At 47.4% G+C, this 22,283-nt stretch overlaps 1 protein-coding gene across 1 annotated transcript; it reads right to left on the bottom strand.

The window, feature by feature from the left end:
- Positions 1 to 190: 190 nt before the first annotated feature.
- On the bottom strand, positions 191 to 14,452 carry PINK1 (PTEN induced kinase 1). Its single transcript, XM_033113694.1, has 8 exons — positions 14,013 to 14,452; positions 9,257 to 9,544; positions 7,770 to 7,870; positions 4,694 to 4,876; positions 4,034 to 4,197; positions 2,997 to 3,124; positions 2,403 to 2,639; positions 191 to 1,602 (listed from the first exon to the last, which is right to left on the bottom strand). The coding sequence occupies exons 1-8, from the start codon at positions 14,406 to 14,408 to the stop codon at positions 1,345 to 1,347; spliced, it is 1,755 nt and encodes a 584-aa protein (XP_032969585.1). The 5' UTR covers positions 14,409 to 14,452; the 3' UTR covers positions 191 to 1,344.
- Between the last annotated feature and the right edge of the window lie 7,831 nt (positions 14,453 to 22,283).

Genomic DNA, 22,283 nt, shown 5'->3' with positions numbered 1-22,283 from the left:
ACAGCGCTTGCCTGTAGAATTAAGGAATTGCCTGCTTGAAAAGAACCTTAAATATATGTTCACTTGCTTTAGGCAATGGCTGTGTTCCTAGAACATGTGCAGAGCTCTGTGTGAAATCCCTTCCCTATTATCGGTCTCTGCCCACAGGATTTTCTTTCTGGTATAAGAATTAACGCCAAATAGTTCAACGCACATACATATTCTGCAGTTGTAAATGTGCATTTAATGCTTCATAATTCCTATAAGAAATGCTAGACAGAAGGAAATCAGCAAGTTAAAAACCCTACGCTGTTAATTTCTATTTCACCCATGATTTTAGCTCTGCCAGACTCGATTCAGGAGCTGGAGGAGCTCCGTGGAAATGCTTTCTCAGAACCGCCCTGGAGCTGTCCCAGAATGCACAGGTGACGTGCAGAGGCTCCCTACTTCTCAGGCCCACATGTCTTTTCATTCTGATACCTGAATGTACTGACCTGTGCAAATGTTTGCCTTAGCTCAGGTGACATGCCACCACCAGCCACCGCCGGGCCTGGCTCCTCCCTATAAAGCGGGGCGCAGGCCCACCCCTCCTCAGACCAGCCTCGTCTAACAGATCAGCTCGGCCAGTAACTTCGAGGTCTGTGAAGACAGGACATGAGCGTAAGGTAGGGCTTTCCGGTCAGCACTTAACCCCTGAGGGATCTTCTCACCTGGTGCAGAGCTCTTACCACATTAATTGTAGCACAGCTACATAGGGGCCCAGTGATTAGCACTTTCTGTAGGTTGGGCCCTTTGAATTCATCTAGACCAGGGGCGGGCCAAGTATGTATGGCCTGTAGAGCCAGCCTGCTGCCTTGTTTTTGTATGGCCTTTAAGCAAAAAATGGTCTTTGCATTTTTAAATGGTTTAAAAAAATTAAAAGAGTATTTAGTGACACATGAAATTCACATTTCAGTGGCACACAGCCATGCTTGTTCGTTTACATATTTAAGACTACGATGCCAAGAGTTGAGTAGCTGCGACAGCCAGGTCTTTACTCGGGCCCTCTATAGAAAAGGTTTGTCGACCCCTATCTAGACCAGTCTCTTCATTCTATAGGTAAGAGAACTTGAGACCACACCGGTTATATGACACATCCAAAATCACACAGCTAGAGATAGTAACTACAGACCATGAACTTCACTCAACTTGTTCCTCCCATTTGCCAAACCAGAGGCCTTCTCTTCTGTCGACCACCCCTCTCTACTCTACCTTTTCTCGACTCCCACCCTCACACCTCAGAGCTCCCTCCTTCAGCATTCACAGACCATCACGACATAGATGCTGCCAAGTTCTTTTAGTAATTCACCAGCTACATCAGCGCCATCATGGGGCTGCCCTCCAGGAGTAGAGGAGAAGGGCTGCCTGGCACAGTGCCTCATACTCCAGGTTGGCCAGAAATAACATCTTCATTTTTGTTTCCACGCAGCTCTTCTCTGTAAGCCTGTCGGCCAACAAAGTGGCCGCTGATTGTTGGAGGAGCCAGCCAATCATCTTGTCTAGTTTCAGATTCTTCAGGGCTAGAGTGTGTTCACCCCAGAGGCTTAAATGAAGCACATTAGCAGCTACTCGGGCAGATGGTCTCTGCAACAGAAAGGGAACTGTGAGTGTTCGGCCCACAATCCTTTGTTAATGAATCCTCACTTGGTCTGCCCTCTCTGGTCCCAACCCAGTTCTTCTCTATCCTTCTCTCTGCTCCGACACCGTTCACACACACTGGCTGTTCATGGCCAGACTCCAGGCTTTTCCACTGGGCACTGTGCCCCCAGTTGGAATAGCGTCCCCATCCCGGAAGGCCCACGAACCGCCTCCGGTATATAAGTACTGTCTGCAGGGAGGAGTCGTAGCTCATGGTACCTGGTAGCAGCGAGCGTTACTGTGACAGCGACAGCACGCTGCACGGTGAGAGGTAAGTGGAAGAACGAGAATTTGAATCCTGGTCTGTGCTCTCTCCACTAAGCATGCCGCCTGAGCTGGACTTGCCACTGGCTTCCCATGTGTCAGCCTTTAGATCCCTGTATAATAATCTCAAAATGTCCAGGTCTGCTCTCAGACGTCTTCACGCCTGTGTATCTCATTAGATCTCAGCCGTTTCCATAAAGTACATCTCCATTAGACGTTTCTTAAAAATGCACCTTTTCCCCTCTGAATAACTGAGGCAACTAAAGCCAAGAAGTGTTGAATTGTTGGAATTCTGACTAATTTGGAGGCTAGCTCCTCTACTCCTATTTACACTAACTCTATTTTGTTCTCCCATGCTTGGCCTTTACCTCTGTAAGACAGAGGAACTATCTGTCTAGTGCTTGCCCACACCTGGTCTTACTCTGGAACATGAACTGAGATTTCCATCCACACAACCCCTTAAAACCTGGGGACAGCCTCACCTTGCTGGCCTCTCGCTGGAGCAGTGACTTCACCAGCTGCCTTACGTCCAGAGGCACCAACTCAGGCAGCGCAGGCAGCTGAGCCTCTTGGTAACTGCGGCTTTCAAGGTGGGCCCCGCCCTGGCCGTAAAAGGGATTGGGGAGCCCGAAGATTTCATAGGCCAGCGCTCCCACGGCCCAGGCATCAGCCTTGCTGTAGTCAATCACCGCCCTGGGGCCGGGGCAGGCTGTGGACACCTGCTCGGAAAGCAAAGCAAGCAGTCAGGCTGGGGCATTACTAACCTATTTATATTCCTGCACCGCACCTGATTCGTGGGCTAATCTGAACTTTGTCCCAAGGAACTCCGAGTTTCAGTGAGTTGTAGCTCAGACCCAGAAGAATCTGCTTAGGCTGCCGGCTTTGTGCAAAACTTGCATCTCCCGGGAACATTAGGGAGATCCAGATTTAAAAAGCATCTGGGAATGGACTTGTGCCAAATTATGGGTCATAAAAGACAGAAGTGTTGAGAAAATCATGAGGTATCAAGTCTTGTTCTATCAGTGGAAACACAGAAGAGTCTGCTGATGGCACATGACACGCTCCATGGGACTCACCTCAGGAGCCATCAGGCAGCCGTTTCCGCCTCGATCCACATACCAGCTGGTGAAAGGCAACTGCAGGCCGACGCGCTTGTCAGCCAGGCAGCAACCAAAATCCGTGATCACCAACCAGGGGCAGCCGTCTGGGGAATGGACCAGAGAGGTAAGCAACTGATTCTCCCTCTTTCCTCTGAGAGGCCCTCCTATGTCCCTATTAAAGCCATCAGGATACGGGTGCGAGGGGCTAACAGGGACCCAGTGTTGGCCCAGGAACGGAGGCCTGTAGGCCTGGATGGGAGCCCATTCCCCAGAACGGGAGGGCGAGCTACCAATATGGAAACGCCTCTAGAAAATAAACGCTCCCACACAAAGCCCCCAAGCAAAAGAACTGGATAAAAGTTTGACTCAATCTAAATAATCTAATAATTGGAGCTATCCCAAGACTGAAGGAGCTGCTCATGATTTACTCAACAGATGGGGCTTAGCTTAGGTGACCTCTAAGGACCCTTACACCCCAAGAATCTTTGATCTGAACTTGAAACCCCAAATCCAAACCTAAAAAACAGGTGCATTAGGAATCAGTTATAAAAGGATCCACACAGAAAAAGCCAGTTCCTCTAGTAATTTAATTGCACATTTAATTATTTTAAATCTTCTAGTTCAAAATTTATCAGGCAAGTGGCCATCCAGCTTCTACTTGAATGCTTCCAGTGATGGAAAACTCATTATTTCCAGAAGCATTACATTTGGACAGCTTTCACGGTTTGAAAATTCTTACATTGAGCTAAAGTCTACCTCTCTTTTACTTTATTTAAGAAAACCTCCACCACAGAAGTTTTCCTGAAAGTGGGCAATAGAAAGGAACTTGGGAATATTAACTATGACTCCATAAATCCCACAGAACGAAAGCGTCCGTTTTGAAGGAGTGATTGCTCATGTCTTGAGCACAGAGCTAAATTTAGACAAAACCACTTATAACAGGCGTGAAAACTAAACCGGCCCCAAGGGTCCCGATCTTCCCCCTGAGCGCTGAGGTGCAGCTGGGCACCTACCTGCATCCAGCTCCACGAGGATGTTGTCGGATTTTAAGTCCCTGTGAGCGACACCCTGCTGAACCAAATGGTCCACCCCTTCCAGGAGCTGCAAGGTCATCACGGCGGCGAGGCGGGGGCTTGGCCTGTTCTCACCAAGGTACTGGCGCAGGGTACAGGGGTAGCTGGTGGAGAGGGCGACAGGGCCTCTGGCTACCGCGCATCCACTACCCCTAGCATCTCGTTTACTACTCGGATGACGGCCTTTCCTCTGGGAGCCTTTTTCCTTTCTTTTCCCCAAGTGTCCTTTCTGTTCCCACCCACTATCGCGAAATTAGAAAGTAGGAGCTGGGGCCTCGTATGTTCAAAGTGACATCAGAGATGCTCGTTTCCTTAAAACACCCATCATGGCATTACTAAGGGGCACAGGGGGAGGAAGGAGAACTGTTTATGTTAAAAAAAACAAACCCCCAAACAGGTAAGGCAGCCCCTGAGAAGGGCCCCAGTCAAATGCACTAAAAGCACTAGGTCAAGTCTGTTTTGAATGAAGATAAGATCCTGTTCCCGTGGAAAACTGTTCTAAAGGGAAACTGCACTCGGCATGGCCTCATCTCCCACAGGGAGACGGTGCCCCAGTGCACAGAAGCAGGGGCCAGGTCCTGCCATAGGCCCGCCACTTACTTCTTCATCACGAGGAATAGCGTCCGCGCGTGGCCCAGGCCTTCGGGGTGAAGTCGTGGGGGCAGCACATCAGGGTAGTCGACCAGGGCCCCTGGCAGCAGCGGGACAGACGAGGTGAAGGCACGGAAGACCCGAATGATGTTGGGGTGAGGGGCCAGCTGCTTGGGCCCTCCCTGGGATTTTCTGTTTTAGCCACAAGGGACAAACGTCTGAGGCCAGTGTCAGGTACAACAGTTGGAAAGACAATAATCTAAGGCCACAGTGACATGCAATTATTCACCCATTTATCAAATATTTACTGTAGATCTGCTCTGCGCCAATGCAGAGCCTGGCGGGGAAAAAGCCCATAAACCACCACGTTCAGTGATTTCACCAGCCCATCCATCCGTCCGTCCGATGTCCCAGACACAGTGATTAAGAGTCCCTGGAACCAGCCTGCCTGGTTTTGCCTCTAGGTCTGCCACTGTACATTCTTGGGCAAGTTTCTTAACTCCTTGGGGCTCAGTCTCAAATGCAAAAGGGGAATAAGGTAGTAACCTACCTCATAGGTTGTTAGTACTTGTCAAGGACCCAGAATTCCCATGAGTCCGAGTTCTAGCATAACACATGGTGTGGACTCTGAGCTCAAGAAACATTGCTGAATGAATGGATACAGACCCAGTTCACAATAGATATGTCACCTGCCTGCCTTCCTCACCCTTCCTCCTCCAGGAGCCCCACACCTACAGCCCTACTGAGATGAGGCAAGGTGGCCATGTTTTGGATTGCGACACTGCCTGCTGTGTACTGGCCTCGCCCCTCAACTAAGGATGGGACCTGACCCCAGGGCACTGAGCCTGCAGTCACATCTGAGATCCAAATGGTTGGTGGCAAAAGGGAAGGGGGGCCAGACAGATTCTCTCTGAGGAAATACGGCCGTCAGCTGGCAGTCAGCAATGGATGCCATGAGCTTTGTGGCCATGGGAAGCCAAAGAGGCGAGCAAGCCAAAGGTGTATGCACGAACAGAAGAGCTAGGGGGTAAGGATAAGGACACCGGGTGCAGAGATGAGAATGGAGCAGAAGCCCAGACACATCAACGCAACACTGAGGGAGCGCGCTGCCTGCCCTGTCCTCAGAACTGGCTCAGTGCCCAAGCTCTAGAGCCAGTCCACGTGTGGCCGTCTGCTCTTTCTCGAGTCCACCTGAGTGGGTCCGTTCTATGCAGTCAAAGCAGTATAGCACTGTGCCCTTGGGGCGAGGGGGAGAATCAGGATCACAGCTCAAGGTTCTGCTCAGTTGTCACGGGAACACAGAGGAACGGTGTGGCTATGCTGGGGGGGGGTGGGGGGTGGTGTGTGTGTGTGTGTGTGTGTGTGTGTGTGTGTGTGTGTCGGAACTGAGACCTGGAACAGGACAGGCTGTGGGGAGGGCAGCCCAGTATAGCTAACTTCATGCACAGAAGACAGTCAGGGAGGAGCCTGGTGCGTCGGGGGGGGCAGTATGAATTCACTATGGTGGAGCAGCGTACGTAAATGGGACAAGATCAGAAATCAGGCAGCAGAAGTGAGAGAAGCAGACACGGAGGGCCAAGTCTGAGGTCCCTAGATGAGCAAAGGCTCAGCAGAAATACACCCAGATCCTCCACTTGTGCTCTCAGAGAATAGTGTTTCTCCTGAGACAGTGCTAAATGTCACCAGTACTTTAGGTAATAGACCTTCTGCCACCTTCACCTAATCCTTCAACAGACACGCACTGAGCCGTGGGGGGAGGCAGTAAACTACCGTGTTTCGGATCGTGTGTCCTGTGCTCCACGAGTGGAGAGTACAGCTGGGGAGACAGTGGACAACAGACAAAGACATCTATGATTTATGGTCAGATGGTGACAAATGCTGTGGGGAAAAAACCCACTACGGCTGGGTAAAGGACTGGAGAGGCGGGAACTACTTCCGACCAGAAGCCTGGGCGGGCCTCTCGGTGGAGACATCACTGAGCTCACAGCTACCTGACAGCACCTGTCAGCAGGCTGAAGCGAACACTACAACGGAGCCACCTGAGGGTAATCTGAGCTGCCCCAAATCCGCTGACATTCAGATGTCCCCCTCCCCCCACCAAGGCATCAGGAGAAGAGGGTGACAGTGCTGAGCCCACAAGCAGCTGCTTCCTGGGCCTGCACCGACCATCAGTCATACCGGAGCCTTACCAAGCCACGAAGAGGTTTTCCGTGTATTTCCCGAAGTCCCTATTTCTACCTTCCTGCCCTGGACACTAGACCTACGAATGGACCCTCGAACAAATCACCAGAAACGCCGCAGCCACCTCTTCCTGGCAGCCCACACACACCAGTGAGCACAGGGCCGCCTGTGTCGTAAGGCGAACCCACCCCCTGCAGACAGGAGATTCACAAAGCCGCTGTCAACGTGAGCTGCTGCCATCTGCTCTGCAGACAGCGTCGCTTCTCCTGCTTCCCTGAGCTCAGGCTTATCCTTCAAAAGGCAGCACAAAGGGTCCCTCCAACAGGCCTTTCTGCACGGCCCCCACCCCTGCTGTGCACACACCACTTCTGGGCTCCCTCAGCACCCAAGAATACGCCACTCTAGAACTTGCCACACTGGACTCTGCTCCCAAAGTGTCCGGCTCCGGGGCCTCATGCAGAACTCTTGGGGAACAGGCCCCTTTTTTTGGTCCTTAAATCTCTGGGCACCATCAGGGGCACTGCAGCTGTTAGTGGAATGAATGCTACCTCTGCTGGGGACAGAGAGTTCAGTGTGTATGGGCAGGTGGGTTCCACCTGGGCATTACGGAGGAAGAATCAGAAAGCAGATCAGTTCTCCACTTTGTGAGTGGCCATTTTCGGAGGGCCCTCTCTCCCTGCTCTCGTGTGAATGAGCCATGTGCGTCTCTAGCTGGAGTCGGAGGATCTGCAGTCTTTCCCAAGTGAATTCCCCGCCAACGGAAAACCCATTACCCACATCACTCCGTAAGCATTTACTATGGACCGTGCATCGGGTCAGGCTCTGTGCCGAGTGCTGAGGACACAGATGACGGTTTTGCCCTCAGAGAACTCACAGCCAGTCTGGTGGGCAGACGGGCGCTTACCTGTAAGTGACTGCTCCATACTCCCCGGACAAGGCCGTTCGACTAGCTGGGACTAGCTCCTGGCTCATTTTGTTCAAGATGGCTTCGCTGGAGGAGCCCGCCTGAAACACATCCATAATGAACCAGAGTTATCCAGACCCGAGCGGAATAGCAAGTCTAAGCCCTCCTTGTAACCCGGACCAGGAGAGCTACTGCCTAGGATTGGCTTTGACCTTCAAGATAACCTCTCTGAAGTGGCAAACCAAGGTTAGTTTCTCCTGGGAGAGAGGGCAGAGGTGTCGTCCATGCCAACTAAGAGAGGATGCTCCCCACACCTCAAACTTCTGGCAGCTCAGGTGCCAGGGCAGGAAGAGATGTCAAGCATGGGACCAATCTTCTTGCCAAAGATGCCTCCGGTCACACGCAGGCTCATCCTTGCAGGCTCCCTTTAGCAGACAGGCCAGAGGCGGACAGGCCCCCCCTGGGTACGGTTGTGCTGACTCACAGGACAGCCTTCTTATCCCCCAGTGAGAAACAATAAAACCAAAGTGGAGGAAAAGCACCTCACTTGCCTCATTTCATTATGAATGCCTCTCAGGACCTGTGCAACTGGTTAGGTATTGAGAAGATCCTATAAGAATTAAGTCCTTTAGCTTTTGTGAATGCTGAAGGTGTTATGCCTCAACCAATGGAAGTTTTGATGCTAAGACTGGCTGTTTCACAGGCAAAGGGTTTGACTACTTGTTAGCTGTCAACCCAGTTTGGAAGCGCAAGTCTGATAACCTTCCACAAAACAAGAAACTGCATTCTTCAGTGTCCAGCGGGAGCTGCGTGGCCGTTTGCTCCCTTCGCCCTGAACAGACGCCCTCAGCAGGAGAGAGAACACCAGGTCTTGATGGATTTTCTGAACCCACCCAAGTAATGGCAAGGTGAAGAAATTACTCTCAATAGACAGAAATCTTTGTTTTTGTGGGGAAAATACTTAATTTCCTAAAGCCTCGAGCAGGGAGGTGAAAGGCAAGCCTCTGATCTGGCCGTGAGCGGAGGGTGGGTTTGGAGGAAAGGAGTATGGCTCCTCCTCTCCAGTGAGACAGGTCAGGGGAAGGAGAGAAGATGGTGGTCATCGCAGTCCCGAAATTAACTAACTGATCAGGCAGACTGACAGCTGAGAAACCAGTGGTTTGGGCACGTGCTCCTCAGAGTACGGCTCACAGACCAGCGGCACAGGCATGCCTGGGAGCTCGTAGGAAGGCAGAATCTCAGGCCCCACCTCAGACCTGCTCGTCAGAATCTGCCTTTTAACCTGATCCCCAGCTGACGTGTGGACACATTACATTTTGAGACACGCTGCTTCACACTCCCATGGAAGCGGGTGAGGAAGCCTAGCTATACAGGCACCTGGACTGTGGAGAATCTTTCTTTTTCTACCTACTTCCTGGGAAAAAGTGCCATCAGGTCCCCCGAGATTGACACTTAGAAACGTCTAAAGATGAAAGGCCTGTGCTTACCGAGATGTTCCACATCATCTTGATGGCCAAGGGAAAGGCAAGGGCCCGTGGAGCTCGCGTCGCCTCTTCTCCTCGTGGGATGGTATCTGGGCCTCTCCCTGGAAGAAGCCCAATGTTCTTTGCCACCTCCAGGTTCTGGGGCAACACCGGCACAGTGGCTTCATACACAGCAGCACTGCAGCCCTTGCCAATGGATTGGCCGATCAGATACTCCTCCAGCTGGAAGCCCTGCCAGCGTCTAGTGTCCAGCGGGTCAGAAGGCAGCTTGTTTTTCTGTGTGAAAATTGCCTGAGGAGAAAAGCATGCACTGTGAGCCAGGGAGACTAGTAAGGATCAAGTTAAAGGGAAACAGGGGAGGGAGGAATAGCGGGCAAGGTCTTCACCAACAAGATCAAGAGCTGTTAGAAACACAACCAAGTTAGGTTTTACTTTCAGCCCGGGCTCAGACCATTGTGCCTTTCTCGCTATACAGAATAATTTGTCTCCAACTCTGCAGCTTCATTGCAATCAGAGACAGCCCAACACAACACTGTTAGTGAAGTGGTCAGAACTTCCAAATTCTGCAGCTGGCACACCATTCCTTTGCTGCCCGTCAAGCCCCCAGCACCAGGTTGGAGGTTTCTGATTATGGAGACAGCTCTCTCTGCAAAGATCTTAGCAGGAAGCTACCGGATGGTGACCAGGAGCTGTGGGTGGGCAGGAGTACGAGGTGGTTAACAGCCACTCCTCCACTTGTGAATGACCTCAGGTTGCTTTTGTAGACAAGGGAGCAAAATCAGGAGGACCCCTGGAGCTGAGTCACTAAATCCTGTCTTCCTGTCTCTACCTCTTAGGAATCTGGTGAGTCCACTCTATTTTCAGAAAGGAAACAAGAGTATAAGAATTCTGATGTCAGTAGGTGGAAATGCAGGTACTGCTGGGATGCACTGGAAAGAGCCCATTTCCCCAAAATCAAATCCTTCCCGACTTCAGGCAGCTGACATCATTTGTCTAGTCGCGCAGGCTCTGCCTCAAATCCTGTCTGATCTGCTGATCCCTTCCTTTCCATGTTTACTCATCTCTAGACTTTCCCATTCTTGCGTCATCCCCTCACCTGTTTCTGAGCCAGATCAAACTACACTGCTTTCACGAGTCACCCTTCTGTTCAGAAACCTAACCAATAGGTTATTCGGTGCCTTGTCCTGGTACTTCCTGTACGTGAAAACTGTTTTGCCAGGCTGGCCTGTGCACCGCCCCTACTTACCTTTCATATGCCTCTCTGCCTCTTAGCTCATACTATTCCCCTCAGCCCCTATTTCTATTGTTTTGCTCTGCCTGGCTCATGCCCCATCACCCATGGAGTCCCAACTCAAGCTCCTCCTTCCTGTATAACCAGCTCTGACAACCCAGCCCACAGCCACCTTTCCTTCTGGAGGAGTCCTAAAGCACTATCTATAAGCTAATACACCTTGCACGGTAACTTTTACTTCTTAGAAAAATGGAAGTCTACCTTGTGTTGTCTACTAGTCTCTAAACTCCACAGAGCAGAAGCAGCATTTTGTAGAGTAATCCTTTATCAACCATGGTTTTGAGAATGTGATATAGCTTTTTAACTTTTTATTTTGAAATAATTTAGACTCACGGAAGTTGCAAAAAGATAGTACAGAGTGCCCTGTGTACCCTTCACCCAGTTTCCCCCAATGGTGACATTTTATAAAGCATCAGTACAGTGTCAAAATCAGGAAAGCAACTGGTATACCACTGTTCACTACAGACCTTACTCAGTTTTCACCATCTTTTTTAACCCACATTCATTTGTGTGTGTGTGTGTGCGCATGTGTGTAGCTCTATGCAATTTTATCCCATGCATAGGCTCAAAAAACTCCTTTGTGTTACCTCTTTGTATTTGTGCCACCCCCTACCCCGGCCCTACCCCCTGTCATTCACTGATCTGTTTTCCATATCGATAGTTTTGTCATTTAAAGAAAGTTATATAAATGGAATCACCCAGTATAACCTTCCGGGACGGACTTTTTTCACTCAGCACAATGCCCTTGAGGTTCGCGTAGCTGGTTACCACCATCAGCAGTTAATTCCTTATTATCGCTTGGTATCCCACTGTATGGATACGAGAGTTTAACAATCCACCTGCAGAAGGACGGTTCAGTTGTGTATACTATTTTGCTGTTATGAATGATGCTATGATTTCTGTACAGGGTTTTAAACCATTTTTTAAGAACTGTGGTAAAATATACATAACATAAAACTGACCATTAAAACCATTTTTAAGTGCACAGTTCAGTGGCATTAAGTACATTCACATTGTTGTACAACCATCACCACCATCCAGCTCCAGAACATTTTTCATCTTGCAAATCTCAAATTCAATACCCATTAACCCGTAACTCCCCAGCCCTTCTCCTTCCAGCTCCTGGCGGCCCCCATTTTACTTTATGTCTCTATGCATTTGACAACTCTAAGTACCGCAGATGAGCGGAAGCCTGAGACTGTGTCTTTTTGTGTCTGGCTTATTTCACTTAGCATATTGTCCCCAAGGTTCATCCATGTTGTAGCATATGTCGGAATTTCCTTCCTTTTTAAGGTGAATATTACATTGTATGTATATTCCACATTTGCTTATTTATCCATCCATTGATGCACACGTGGGTTGCTTCCACCTTCTGACTATTCTGAATAATGCTGCTATGAACACAGGTGTACAAATACCTGTTCAAATCCCTGCTCTCAATTCTTTGGGGTGTACGCCCAGAAGTGAAATTGCTGGATCATATGATAATTTCATTTTTAATTTCTGGGGGAACTACCACACTGTTTTAGATAGCAGCAAGTTGTGTACAGGTTTTTGTGTGAATACAAGTTTTTATTTCTCTGGGTAAACGCCCAAGACTGCAATGGCTGGGTCATATGGTACTGCATGTTTAATTTTGTAAAAATCTGCTCATTATTTTCCAGAGTTGTTGTACCATTTTATATTCTCACCAGCAGTCCAGTTTCTCTGCATCTTCACCAGCATTTGGTATTATCACTATTTTTTTTTTTAAATTTTAGCTGTCCTAATAAGTATGCAGTGATATCACATTGTGTTTTCAATCTGCATTTCCCTAATGGCATTCCCTGATGCTGAATATCTTTTCATATACTTATTTGGCATCTGTATCTCCTCTTGGTGAAATACACACTCATGTCTTTTGCCTATTTTATAACTGGATTGTTGTTTTTTTTTTCCCCACATGCCTCCATCTAAAAGGAGTAGCCTTTCTTTTACTTTGTCTGGTCTGACACCATATGGAATTTTAGCATTAGAGTTGCCAGCGCTGGTGATTATTTTCAAAAGTGGAACACCTGAATTTTTAATATTAATCATCAACTAATTAAACATTTTAAGACACAGTAGGGTAAAATGTAAGAAAAGGATGTACAGATAATAAGCTCAGAAGGACCAAGCTCCTCAGTTAAAAAAAAAAAAAAGCCTCCATAATTCTAAGCAGGATTATCAAATTTCCCACCTTTGGCTTCTGCCAGTTAAGCTGTAGCAAAAGACAAGGACAGTGGCTGGGGACTAGGTCAGATGTCACCTGTCGTCCCAAACTAGCCTGAGCTCAAACATGAGACATTCTGGCTGAGTAACAAGAACTGGGCTGGAAACCAGGAAACATGCTTGGTCCTTAACCAGAGGTGTCCTTGGGCAAGTGACTCCATCTTCCACCACCTCAGCCCTAAATTGTCAATTGTAGGGGTTGTACTAACAGTGGCTCCAAACCCCAGGAAGAAGGCTGAACTCCCAAAAAGAGGAGAGAATTCTGCCAGCATGTGGCTTTCACACTTGAACTACAACAATGGCTCTTCCCTGGGTCTCCATCCTGCCTACCTACCCAAACGATTTTTGGGAGACTTGCCAGCCTCCAGAATTGCAGAGCCAACTCCTTAAAATAAACCTCTTTTTCTATAAACACATCCTATTGGTTCTGTATCTCTAGAGAACGCTGACTAATACAGATTTTGGTAGAGGAGAAACAGAGAGAGGTCTCTGGGCTATTTTAAGCATTTAAAAGAGCCTAATAACATATTCACTCTCTCCTAATAACGCTCACAGGTTGACTAAAAACTGTTAGGTGTGCTATTTTCTCCTGCTGTTCATGGTTTTACTTTGATTTCAGCTGTGTCACTAATTGTTTGGCTAAACTGTGGAGGCAGACTGGCTCAGTGGTTAAGGGTACAGGCCTTGGAGAGTCAGACTTTGGGCACTGCTCTTTATTAGCTGTGTGACTTCGGGCAAGTTACTTCACCTCTCTGAGTACGTTTCCTCATCCATAAATTGGGGATGACCACTACCTCAGGGATAGAAGCGTTGTGACTTGTCATTAAATTTTACAAAATTTACGCAGAGTCATTAGCAATGGTGCAACAGGAGCTGTAATTAGCAGCATTATCTTCCAAAACGTGCTGTTTGAGGAAGGGAAGACAGTAAAACAAATGGGAGGTGCTGGCCCCATACCAGGAGATCAGTTAACACCGAAAATGAGCCTTAATCGGTGATTTGCAAGGAATTTCCGGGTCTGACAAGGATAAATATTGATCCAGGGCCCCCGTCAGTCAATGCCCCCAGCCCCGCCCCTCGCCACGCCCACACCCTAGCACCGCCCCTCACAACGCTCAAGCCCCGGCTCACATCCCCAGCCCCGTCCCCCATCGACTTAAAGTCCCGCTCCTAGCGTGACACTGGGCTCCATCCTCGCTGTCCGCGGCCAGTGCTCACCTGGATCTCCTGACAGGCCGAGGCCGCCCGCCGGCCCTCCGCCTGCTTCTCCTCGACGAGGCCCAGCCCCAGCCCGAAGGCCAGAAAGACGGCCCGGCCGCAAGGGCCCGCGCCGCCCCGGGCCCGCACCACGAACTGCCGCTGGAGCCGCGCCGCCAGCCCGGCCACCGACTGGCGGAAGAAGCGGTAGCGGTCGGGGAGCCCGAGCCCGAGCCTGTGCGGCTCCGCGCCGGGTCCCGCGGCCTGGCCCGGGCGCTCTCCGCGGCCCCAGGCCGCCGCGGGGCCCGGCCGCTCTGGCCGCCCCCAGCCGTAGACCGGGCCAGGCTTGGCCGTGAAACGCAGCAGCAGCGCCCGACCCAGCTGCAGGCCCCGACCCAGCGCCTGTCGCACCGCCATAGTAGCGCCGCGACCAAGTGCACCAGCAGCCGCAGGCGTCGGGGACGCCGGTCACAACAAGAAACTTTGGGGCGGTGCCTCTGCGCAGGCGCGGAGGCCGATGGGCGGGGTCGCCGATCTGGCGGTTCCCTGGCTGGGCGCGCGGGGGCGCTGTGCGCGCACCTGGCTGCGGGTAGTTGCTTGCCCTTTTGCACTTTGGACCCAGGGTGGAGGGGTTGCGTGTCAGGCAGGTCCAGATTGTGAACAGTCGAGAAGTTGAGAAGGAAAACTAATGTTTATTGAGTATCACCCGTGGTGCCAGAGTCTTTACAACTGTTAATTTATTTAATATTCCCACCAAGAAGATAGGAATATCATTTTTATAGGTAAGGAAACTGACTCATAGAAAGGGCAGTGACAATCAGGTGACATTCAAGTTCATTTGCCATAACTATTGAGTCCTTACTCTCCCCAATGCCTTTAAGCTCCTCTCTACAAACGCACAGCCCCTGCTCACTTCTTAGTACTCCAAGAGAAATCCCACCCAAAGGCGACATTTTTCAGATGAACGACATTTTTCAGATGAGTGAGCTGAATTCCGGAGACATGGAAGGATTTGCCCAGTCACAGCTTGTTGGTGGCAGAGCCCTGTTACCCAAACCCACTGTTAGAAATGCTGATGAAAGGATTTATAATGAGTGATTTCTTTTTTTCTTGCCTTTTTAAAAAAAATTTTTATTGGGGAATATTGGGGAACAGTGTGTTTCTCCAGGGCCCATCAGCTTCAAATAGTTGTCCTTTAATCTAGTTGTGGAGGACACAGCCCAGCTCCAAGTCCAGTCGCGGTTTTTAATCTTAGTTGCAGGGGGCGCAGCCCACCATCCCATGCGGGAATTGAACTGGCAACCTTGTTGTTAAGAGCTCACGCTCTAACCAACTGAGCCATCCAGCCGCCCGTTTCTTGCCTTTTTTTAAAAACGGAAAATTTCAAACACAAAAATAGTATAGTGAACCCTATGTACACATTCACCTGCTTCAACAAATTATCAACAAACGGTCATTAGTTTATTTATCTATACTGTTAAAGAAAAGAAAAAACAGGTCCCACATGGTATCACTGATGCTAAAAGCCCATGATACCAAACCCATATTTAATACCAGATCTAATTGCAGTTTCGACTTCTCCCAGAAACATAATCAACCAATATGGAATTTTCTGGTCAAGCCCCAATAAGGTAACATACTTGTAAGCCCTCTCCATTGGGACAATCTACATAATAAAACCCTTCACTTTCCCACAGAAAAGATGTCCCTGTCACAAAATAATCCTTTTCTTCCATTATTAGCTTCCTTGCCCCACTCCGCTTCCTGTAAAAATTTTCCATTTTATACAACTCTTGGGAGCACTCTCTTCTAGTTACTGGAGGGGATGTTGCCTGATTCATGAATCACTTAATAAAGTCAATTAGATCTTCAGATTTACTTGGTTGAATTTTGTTTTTTAACAATACCTTTCTACTACCCCCCCTTACTTTAAAGCAAATCCCAGATGTATTATTTCATTTATAAACATTTCGGTATCTACGAGCACCTAAAAGATAAGAACTATTTTTAAAAATCATAAACAGTGTCACCTCTAAAAGATTAACATTAATTCCATAATATTAGTTACTATCCTGTTGATATTCAGTTTCACATCTCTTGCTTCCTCTTTAAATACTAAATCGAAGTACATGTAGATGGTAGCTGTTGCTGGAGGAAGTCTTCGATCATCTGAAGAGTTCTGGCCCCCCAGGCTTGCTTGGTCATATGGTGGATCCCTGGCTAGGGACAGGTGGACAACTGATTCAACAGTGTATGTGTATGTGTTCTGATTGCTCTCATGGGGAGAAATTGCAGGGCCCTTGTGATATCCAATGACATTTATTTGGGAGAGACATAAATAGATAAATAAATCAATTTCTTTCCAATTTATTTACAGATATGGACAAAAAAGAGGGCACACACTAAACCTGACGAGCTCAGGGGAGGCCAGCATGGCAGGCCTTACAAACTCAAAGACTGAAAGTAACTACACAGGATGGGCTGAATATAAAAATTCCTAATAAAAGCTAGGCATGATGGGTAGTCATGTCCTATGCCTGTAGTTTCCTTGACAAAAAGGTCAATCTTTACCTTAAGTGAGCCTGTCTATTGTCTTTTTGCACCTAAGATAACGAGCCCTTGGAATGTCAGTGTACTCTCCTTTTCCAGACCCCTCAGACCAGAGCAAGAGACCCACAGAACACCTCACTGTTATCTTGTTCCCCGAATACCATCTCTATGTGCTATAACTGTTCATTATGAACTATCCTGTACCCACCAATGTAAAAGAAGTATGTCTCTCTGTTTTACTTTTTATCCAATCCCAGAGACTTCCCTGCTTTGCTTTCTCCCGCCCCCTTAATCTACCACCAATGGATTTCATGTAACCCTCTTTACGTCTCCTCCTTTGATTCTAATGTATAAAATAAAGCTGCAAAACTGCCATTCTCCAGAGCATTTTCTCAATCCGTTGAGATTTTGCTTCCTGGCAATTGTTGTCAGTTTGGCCCAAATAAACTCATAAAAATTCTCTACAGATTTGGACGTTTCATATGTTGACACAGAGGCACGTGGAAATCAGATATTGTCTTTAATTTTTTTTTGGTTGATCTCAGGGAATTTTAAATTACAGTTTAAAATGCTCTGTTGAAATTGTCCTTTAGAGAAAGATATGAAAGAGAGGATCAGAGAAACTTCACTGTCTAGAAAGAAATTCAGTTGGGGCAAAGGACTCGTTTAAAGTTTAAGTCTATTCATCTGCTATGTGTCATTATCAGTACAGCACTTTAGTGTTTACTGAGAGGGAACAAGAGATCTTCTAAGACCTTTAGTTTTAACTACGAGAATTTTCTTTCCTAGGAATGTAACATTTTGCCATGAGGCTAGAGATAACTACATAGCTGGTACTGTAAGGGTGAAACTTGGGAATCAATAACACAGATTTATCTAGTTTGCAGTTTGGATCTCCTCATAGTTCGCTATTTAGCCTCCTGATATTCAGCTGTTTTCTCTTTGGTTTTTGCCCTCACTGCCTGATTTAATAACTCTGCTCTGTTCCCTTTCTGAAGACTATACATACCTTGTTGATCTAATTAATCAGCAGAACATTAACCTGGAAAGAACAATTTCTCAATTTTCTGCCGCCTGGACACCGGGATCCATGGTTGCAACTCCCTTGCAATTTTTGCTGATGATGCACGAAACACTCCAGCCCCGGCTACTGATTTCGAGATAATATTATGAAGCAGACCAGTCCATGGGAGGCGATTTCTCAGACCAGGCCCTGGGAGGCAATTTCTCAACTGTCAGCCCTGAAACATTTACATGACCAACTCCCACTTTTCTTTGTTCTTTCCCCCACCCGCCTGCTTGATTATAAAACCTCTTGATTATTCTCAGTTCCGAAAAGGTGTTTTTTTTTCTGGACGTTTGTCTGCCTTCTTCGCTAGCTGCCGGCATCTAGAATAAAGTACGCTTTTCTTCTCATCAACCGTTGTCATTCAGGTTCTTGGTGTTGACAAGCAGTGCCGGGCCTGAGTCTGGTAATAGTAAGACATATTACCTAAAGGGACATTGTATTAGTTGTTTTAAGTTCAAGAGTGCATTGGTTATCAACCTTTGGATTTAGTCCTCTAAGCTGCAAATACACTTGCCAGACCTGTGATGCTTAACCCACCCACCTGTGGAAATCAAATCTCCAGACCATTGTAGGCTGTGTAGTTTCTTGTTCAACAGAGAATGCTGGACTTTGGTCAAGATGGCACTAGACTGGTTCACTTCTTCTGTAGAAAACTCTAAGTTGTTTGGACAGATCTGAACCAAGCACAGCATGAAGCTGGATTCTTCAGCAGCCATCTGGCTGGAAGCAAAGAGTCTTCTACACAGAGTCTTCCAGTAAGAATTGCAGGGATTCTGTGTTCCTCTTTCTCAGGGCAATAATATAACCTTATCATGGAGAGGCACCAGGCTACCTTTCTTTGGGACCACGACCCTGATTCCTTTTGTCCCCCTCTGTTCTCAGAGAAGGAAAAGTCTTTCCATGGTGGCAGGTCTCAGGGGATGGTCCTGAGATTCTCGCATAGCATCTTCCACCTCTTTAGAGGTATCCCTAAAAGGGGAAGTTGGGGATATGGTATGTGGTTTTCTGACGAGATATCTGTTTCTACTGCAGATTTACTATTCTACAGAAGAGCCTCCCGTTCTTAGAAGATTATTAAATATCACTAGGTGCCAGACAGGCTTTGATAAGCTCCGTCACAAGGACTAGAGAACGGAGTGGTAGGGGAGCTGTTCTTCTCTGCTGTACACCCTGCTCTGTTATCATTGTACCCTTTTTCCTCTAGGCATCAGGACCATGTAGTTTGGTGAAGTACATAATATTCCTAAGACGCATCGTTTAACCTTCCCCCAAAGGACACGGTGGGATAAAAAGCTGATGCTAATATAAAAATGGAAAAAGACAAGACTTAAAAAAGAAACAAACAAAAAAAGAACTGTTGAGGGCAATTTGACCTTCCTCTTTGAACGGTGTCCTTCATCTCCTCCTGGCAGGAGACAGACATCTTTTCCCAGAGCAGCAACGTCCTTTATCCACAGCCCTTTTCAGAAATGCTATCTCTAAATTGCCCACACAAGTGGAAGGAGTTTCTGCTGAAACTGTTGACAGAGCAAACCCTGCTTTCTGCCAGATCAAAATCCAGCTACTTGAAACTCCTGAGCTATAGTTTTTGGAGGTTAAAATCAGACAACAGTGGGCAGAGAGTGAGATTTCCCTGGGAAGAAGCATCTCTGTTTTGCCTGGACAAAATGTGATGCTGGTGGATTACGGAGATGTGTAGCTAAGAAATTCAGACAATCTGTGGTTCATGCAGTCCAATAAATTTGCTGCCCTGCAGTGATTATTCAAAGTAAAAATATGACTATGTCACCTACTGTACAAAGTCCTTCACAGGCTCTTGGCCTCTGCCCTTTGCCCTAAGGATAAAATCTAAGCTCCTTAGTTTGGCACAGAAGGCCCTTCACTATTTGGCCCTAGCATCTTTCTTGCTGTGCCCTTTCCCTACCTTCATGAATTACTTGCCATTGTCCCAAGCATCATGCTGATCCCGTCTTGATTTGCCTCTTAAAAGAATCCCCGGTCACATTTGAGGCCACCTCCTCCAGGAAGCCTTCCTTGACCTTTCCTAGACTGGGCTAGATGCCCCCTCTAAACTGTGAGATCTGTAAGAACAGAAATTGTCATTTTTAAAGCTTAGGCCCCACCCCCGACCCTCCCAGCTCTCAGCAGAGGGCCTTCTGGATCTCCAGTGCTTCTTTGACAGCCTTCTGGGAACACAAACTCCCAATCACATGACTCACTCCTTCTTCCCAGCATTGAGACAGAGGGAAGCCATAGGAATGTCAAATAGTTCACACCCCCCACCCACCCCCCAAACAGAATCACCTACTGCATTTGTGCTCTTGAATTTACACTACATTATTGGTAAAATAATTTCCTTTCTATAGCTTCTTTCTTTTTATTCCCTTTCCATTTTTTTAAATTAGAAAATCCTTTAAATAAAAGCATTATGTATATGTGGTTTAAAAAACACTCACAATATATATAGATAGGCTCAATCATGAAAAGCAACAATCTCCTCTTCTGACTCCTTCTAAGCCCAGAGGTAACAATATTTTACTCTTTTAGCTATTTCTTCTGTGGTTTCCCTCAGCTCTCTAATATCTCTTGATTTGGCAGACTGAGCTATTTAAGGCACAAAACTGACCACATCCTCCTGCTGCCTTGAAACTGATGGCTGCGCTTTGAAATAAGGTCAACTCCTTAACAGGGCTTATCAGGCCTACTTCATCTGACCCTCCTGCCACCCTTGCCTACTTTTCTATTTTCTTTACTTTTCTTTGTCCATGTGCACTTCCAATTTTCACATCTTTAGAGTGCCTACCACCTGGTATTCATACCTTTGTGTAATCCCCACCCCTTGACTGTTGGCTGGACCTTAGTGACTTGTTCCTAAGGGATAGAATTTGGCCACAGTGATGAGATGTCACCTTTGTGGTTAGGTTAAAAAAGACTCTGACTTCTGTCTTGCTCACTCTCTCTTGCTCTCTTGCTTGTTTCTTCGGAGTTGGAAGCCAGCTGCTGCGTTGTAAACTGCACTATGGAGAGGCCCGTGTAGCAAGGAACTGAACAGTAAAAACAGCAACCCACGAGACTGAATCCTGCCAACAACCACATGAGTGAGCTTTGAAGAGGATCGAGCCTTCCCCAGTTGAGCCTTCAGATAAGACAGCAGCACCAGCTGACAGCTTACCTGAAGCCTTGTGTGAGACCTTGAGCCAGATGACTCAGCCTAGATCCTGACCTGCAGAAATTGTGAGATAATAAATTTTTGTTGCCCCCAGCTGCTAAATTTTGGCATAATTTGTTATACAGCAATAGATAACTAATGCAATCATTGTGCCAATTTTTTTTTCTGTTCAGTCATAGAGTTGTTTTTTTTTCCCATTGTTTTTGTTTTTTTAAGGAGGGCACAGCTCACAGTAGCCCATGTGGGGATCAAACCGGCAAACCTGGGGCTACCAGCACCATGCTTTAACCAACTGAGCTAACTGGCCACCCCCAGTCATAGGGTTTTTAATCCCCTCCTCCACCTTAACTTCTCCTTCCCATACCCCTCAAAAACTAACTTACTGGATGTTCCTTCCACGCTTATTTCTGTGCTAATGTAATTATATGCAAAATATTATGTGTGTGTGAGACTTATTAGGCCATTCCATTACTTATTCTTGAACAGCATTTTCTGGCTTCATTTCTGACACCCAAAGTATCCCTAGTATATGTCAATTATAGTTGTGCCCTCCTCTCTGCCAAAAGAAAATCCTAAAGAATCTTGTAGTTTACATAAGCAATTAGCAGCAGCTGGCAATAGCAGCAGTAATATATATACATGCTTCTATTTATTGCCACGGGAATCTGGGACTCAGCTTTAGGATCCTATAAAACACAACAGCTCTGAACAATAAAGCAGGCACTACTCTGAAATCGCGAGTCCTCAGAAGAGTGGGACTGCAAAATGAAAGTGCTTTTATTTTAAACAAACATCTCAGGCTCTCTGCAGCCAAATGAGTGTTGTTTTTCCAAGCAGACATTATTCAAATAATTTCTGGAATCCTTTTTTGTGAATTGCCTTCTCCAGTCTGTTTCCACGAAGTATAAGAACACTGAGTTTCGTCCTTTAGGCCGTCCTCATTCTTTGCCCCTCCCCCAGCCCCATTCCCTAATGGACGACCCTTCTTATGCCCTGGCTGGACCATCCCCTCCTCAGGGTAGCCTTGCACATTCTTAGCCAAGCTCCTCTCCTTATGCTGCTTGCTCCCAGAGTACTTTCTTCCCCTTGGGTGACACTCGTCATGAAGTACTAGTATCATTTAGATCTCATTTCCTGCAGGTAGACCGAGAGCCCTGCGAGGGCAGGGATTATATTTATCTTATTCACTGCTGCATCCCCAGGGTTTGGATCCAGCCCTAGAACACAGTAGGTACTCAATAAATAGTTGTTGAATGAATGAATGGATTGGCTGTAAAAGACTGCTGCCTATTTGCAAAATTCAAATCCACCCTCAAAGGACCAAAATTTGTCACCCTTAATAAAAGTAACAGCTGACATGTATCAAGAGCTTACTGAGGATCCAACCCTGGGCTCTTCTTAGTTTCATTCAATTATTTCATTCAATTTGTACAGCAGTTCTGTGGGGTGGATACCAACAGCCCCACTTTACAGACGAGGACACTAGGTCTCAAAGTAATGAAGT

This window comes from Rhinolophus ferrumequinum, chromosome 9 (genome assembly GCF_004115265.2).
Source record: "Rhinolophus ferrumequinum isolate MPI-CBG mRhiFer1 chromosome 9, mRhiFer1_v1.p, whole genome shotgun sequence".
Classification (NCBI taxonomy): domain Eukaryota; kingdom Metazoa; phylum Chordata; class Mammalia; order Chiroptera; family Rhinolophidae; genus Rhinolophus; species Rhinolophus ferrumequinum.
The sequence above is the reverse complement of the archived record's forward strand: the minus strand, read 5'-3'. Positions and strand labels throughout refer to the sequence as shown.

What these genes read in the sequence shown, in the direction of transcription:
- PINK1 (XM_033113694.1), bottom strand. Translation starts at nt 14,408, where the DNA reads ATGGCGGTGCGACAGGCGCTGGGTCGGGGCCTGCAGCTGGGTCGGGCG. An exon ending in CTATTCCTCGTGATGAAGAA is followed by an intron (nt 4,198 to 4,693) that starts GTAAGTGGCGGG and finishes CCTCTCCACCAG; the next exon opens with CTACCCCTGTACCCTGCGCC. An exon ending in GCTGCCTGATGGCTCCTGAG is followed by an intron (nt 2,640 to 2,996) that starts GTGAGTCCCATG and finishes CTTTCCGAGCAG; the next exon opens with GTGTCCACAGCCTGCCCCGG.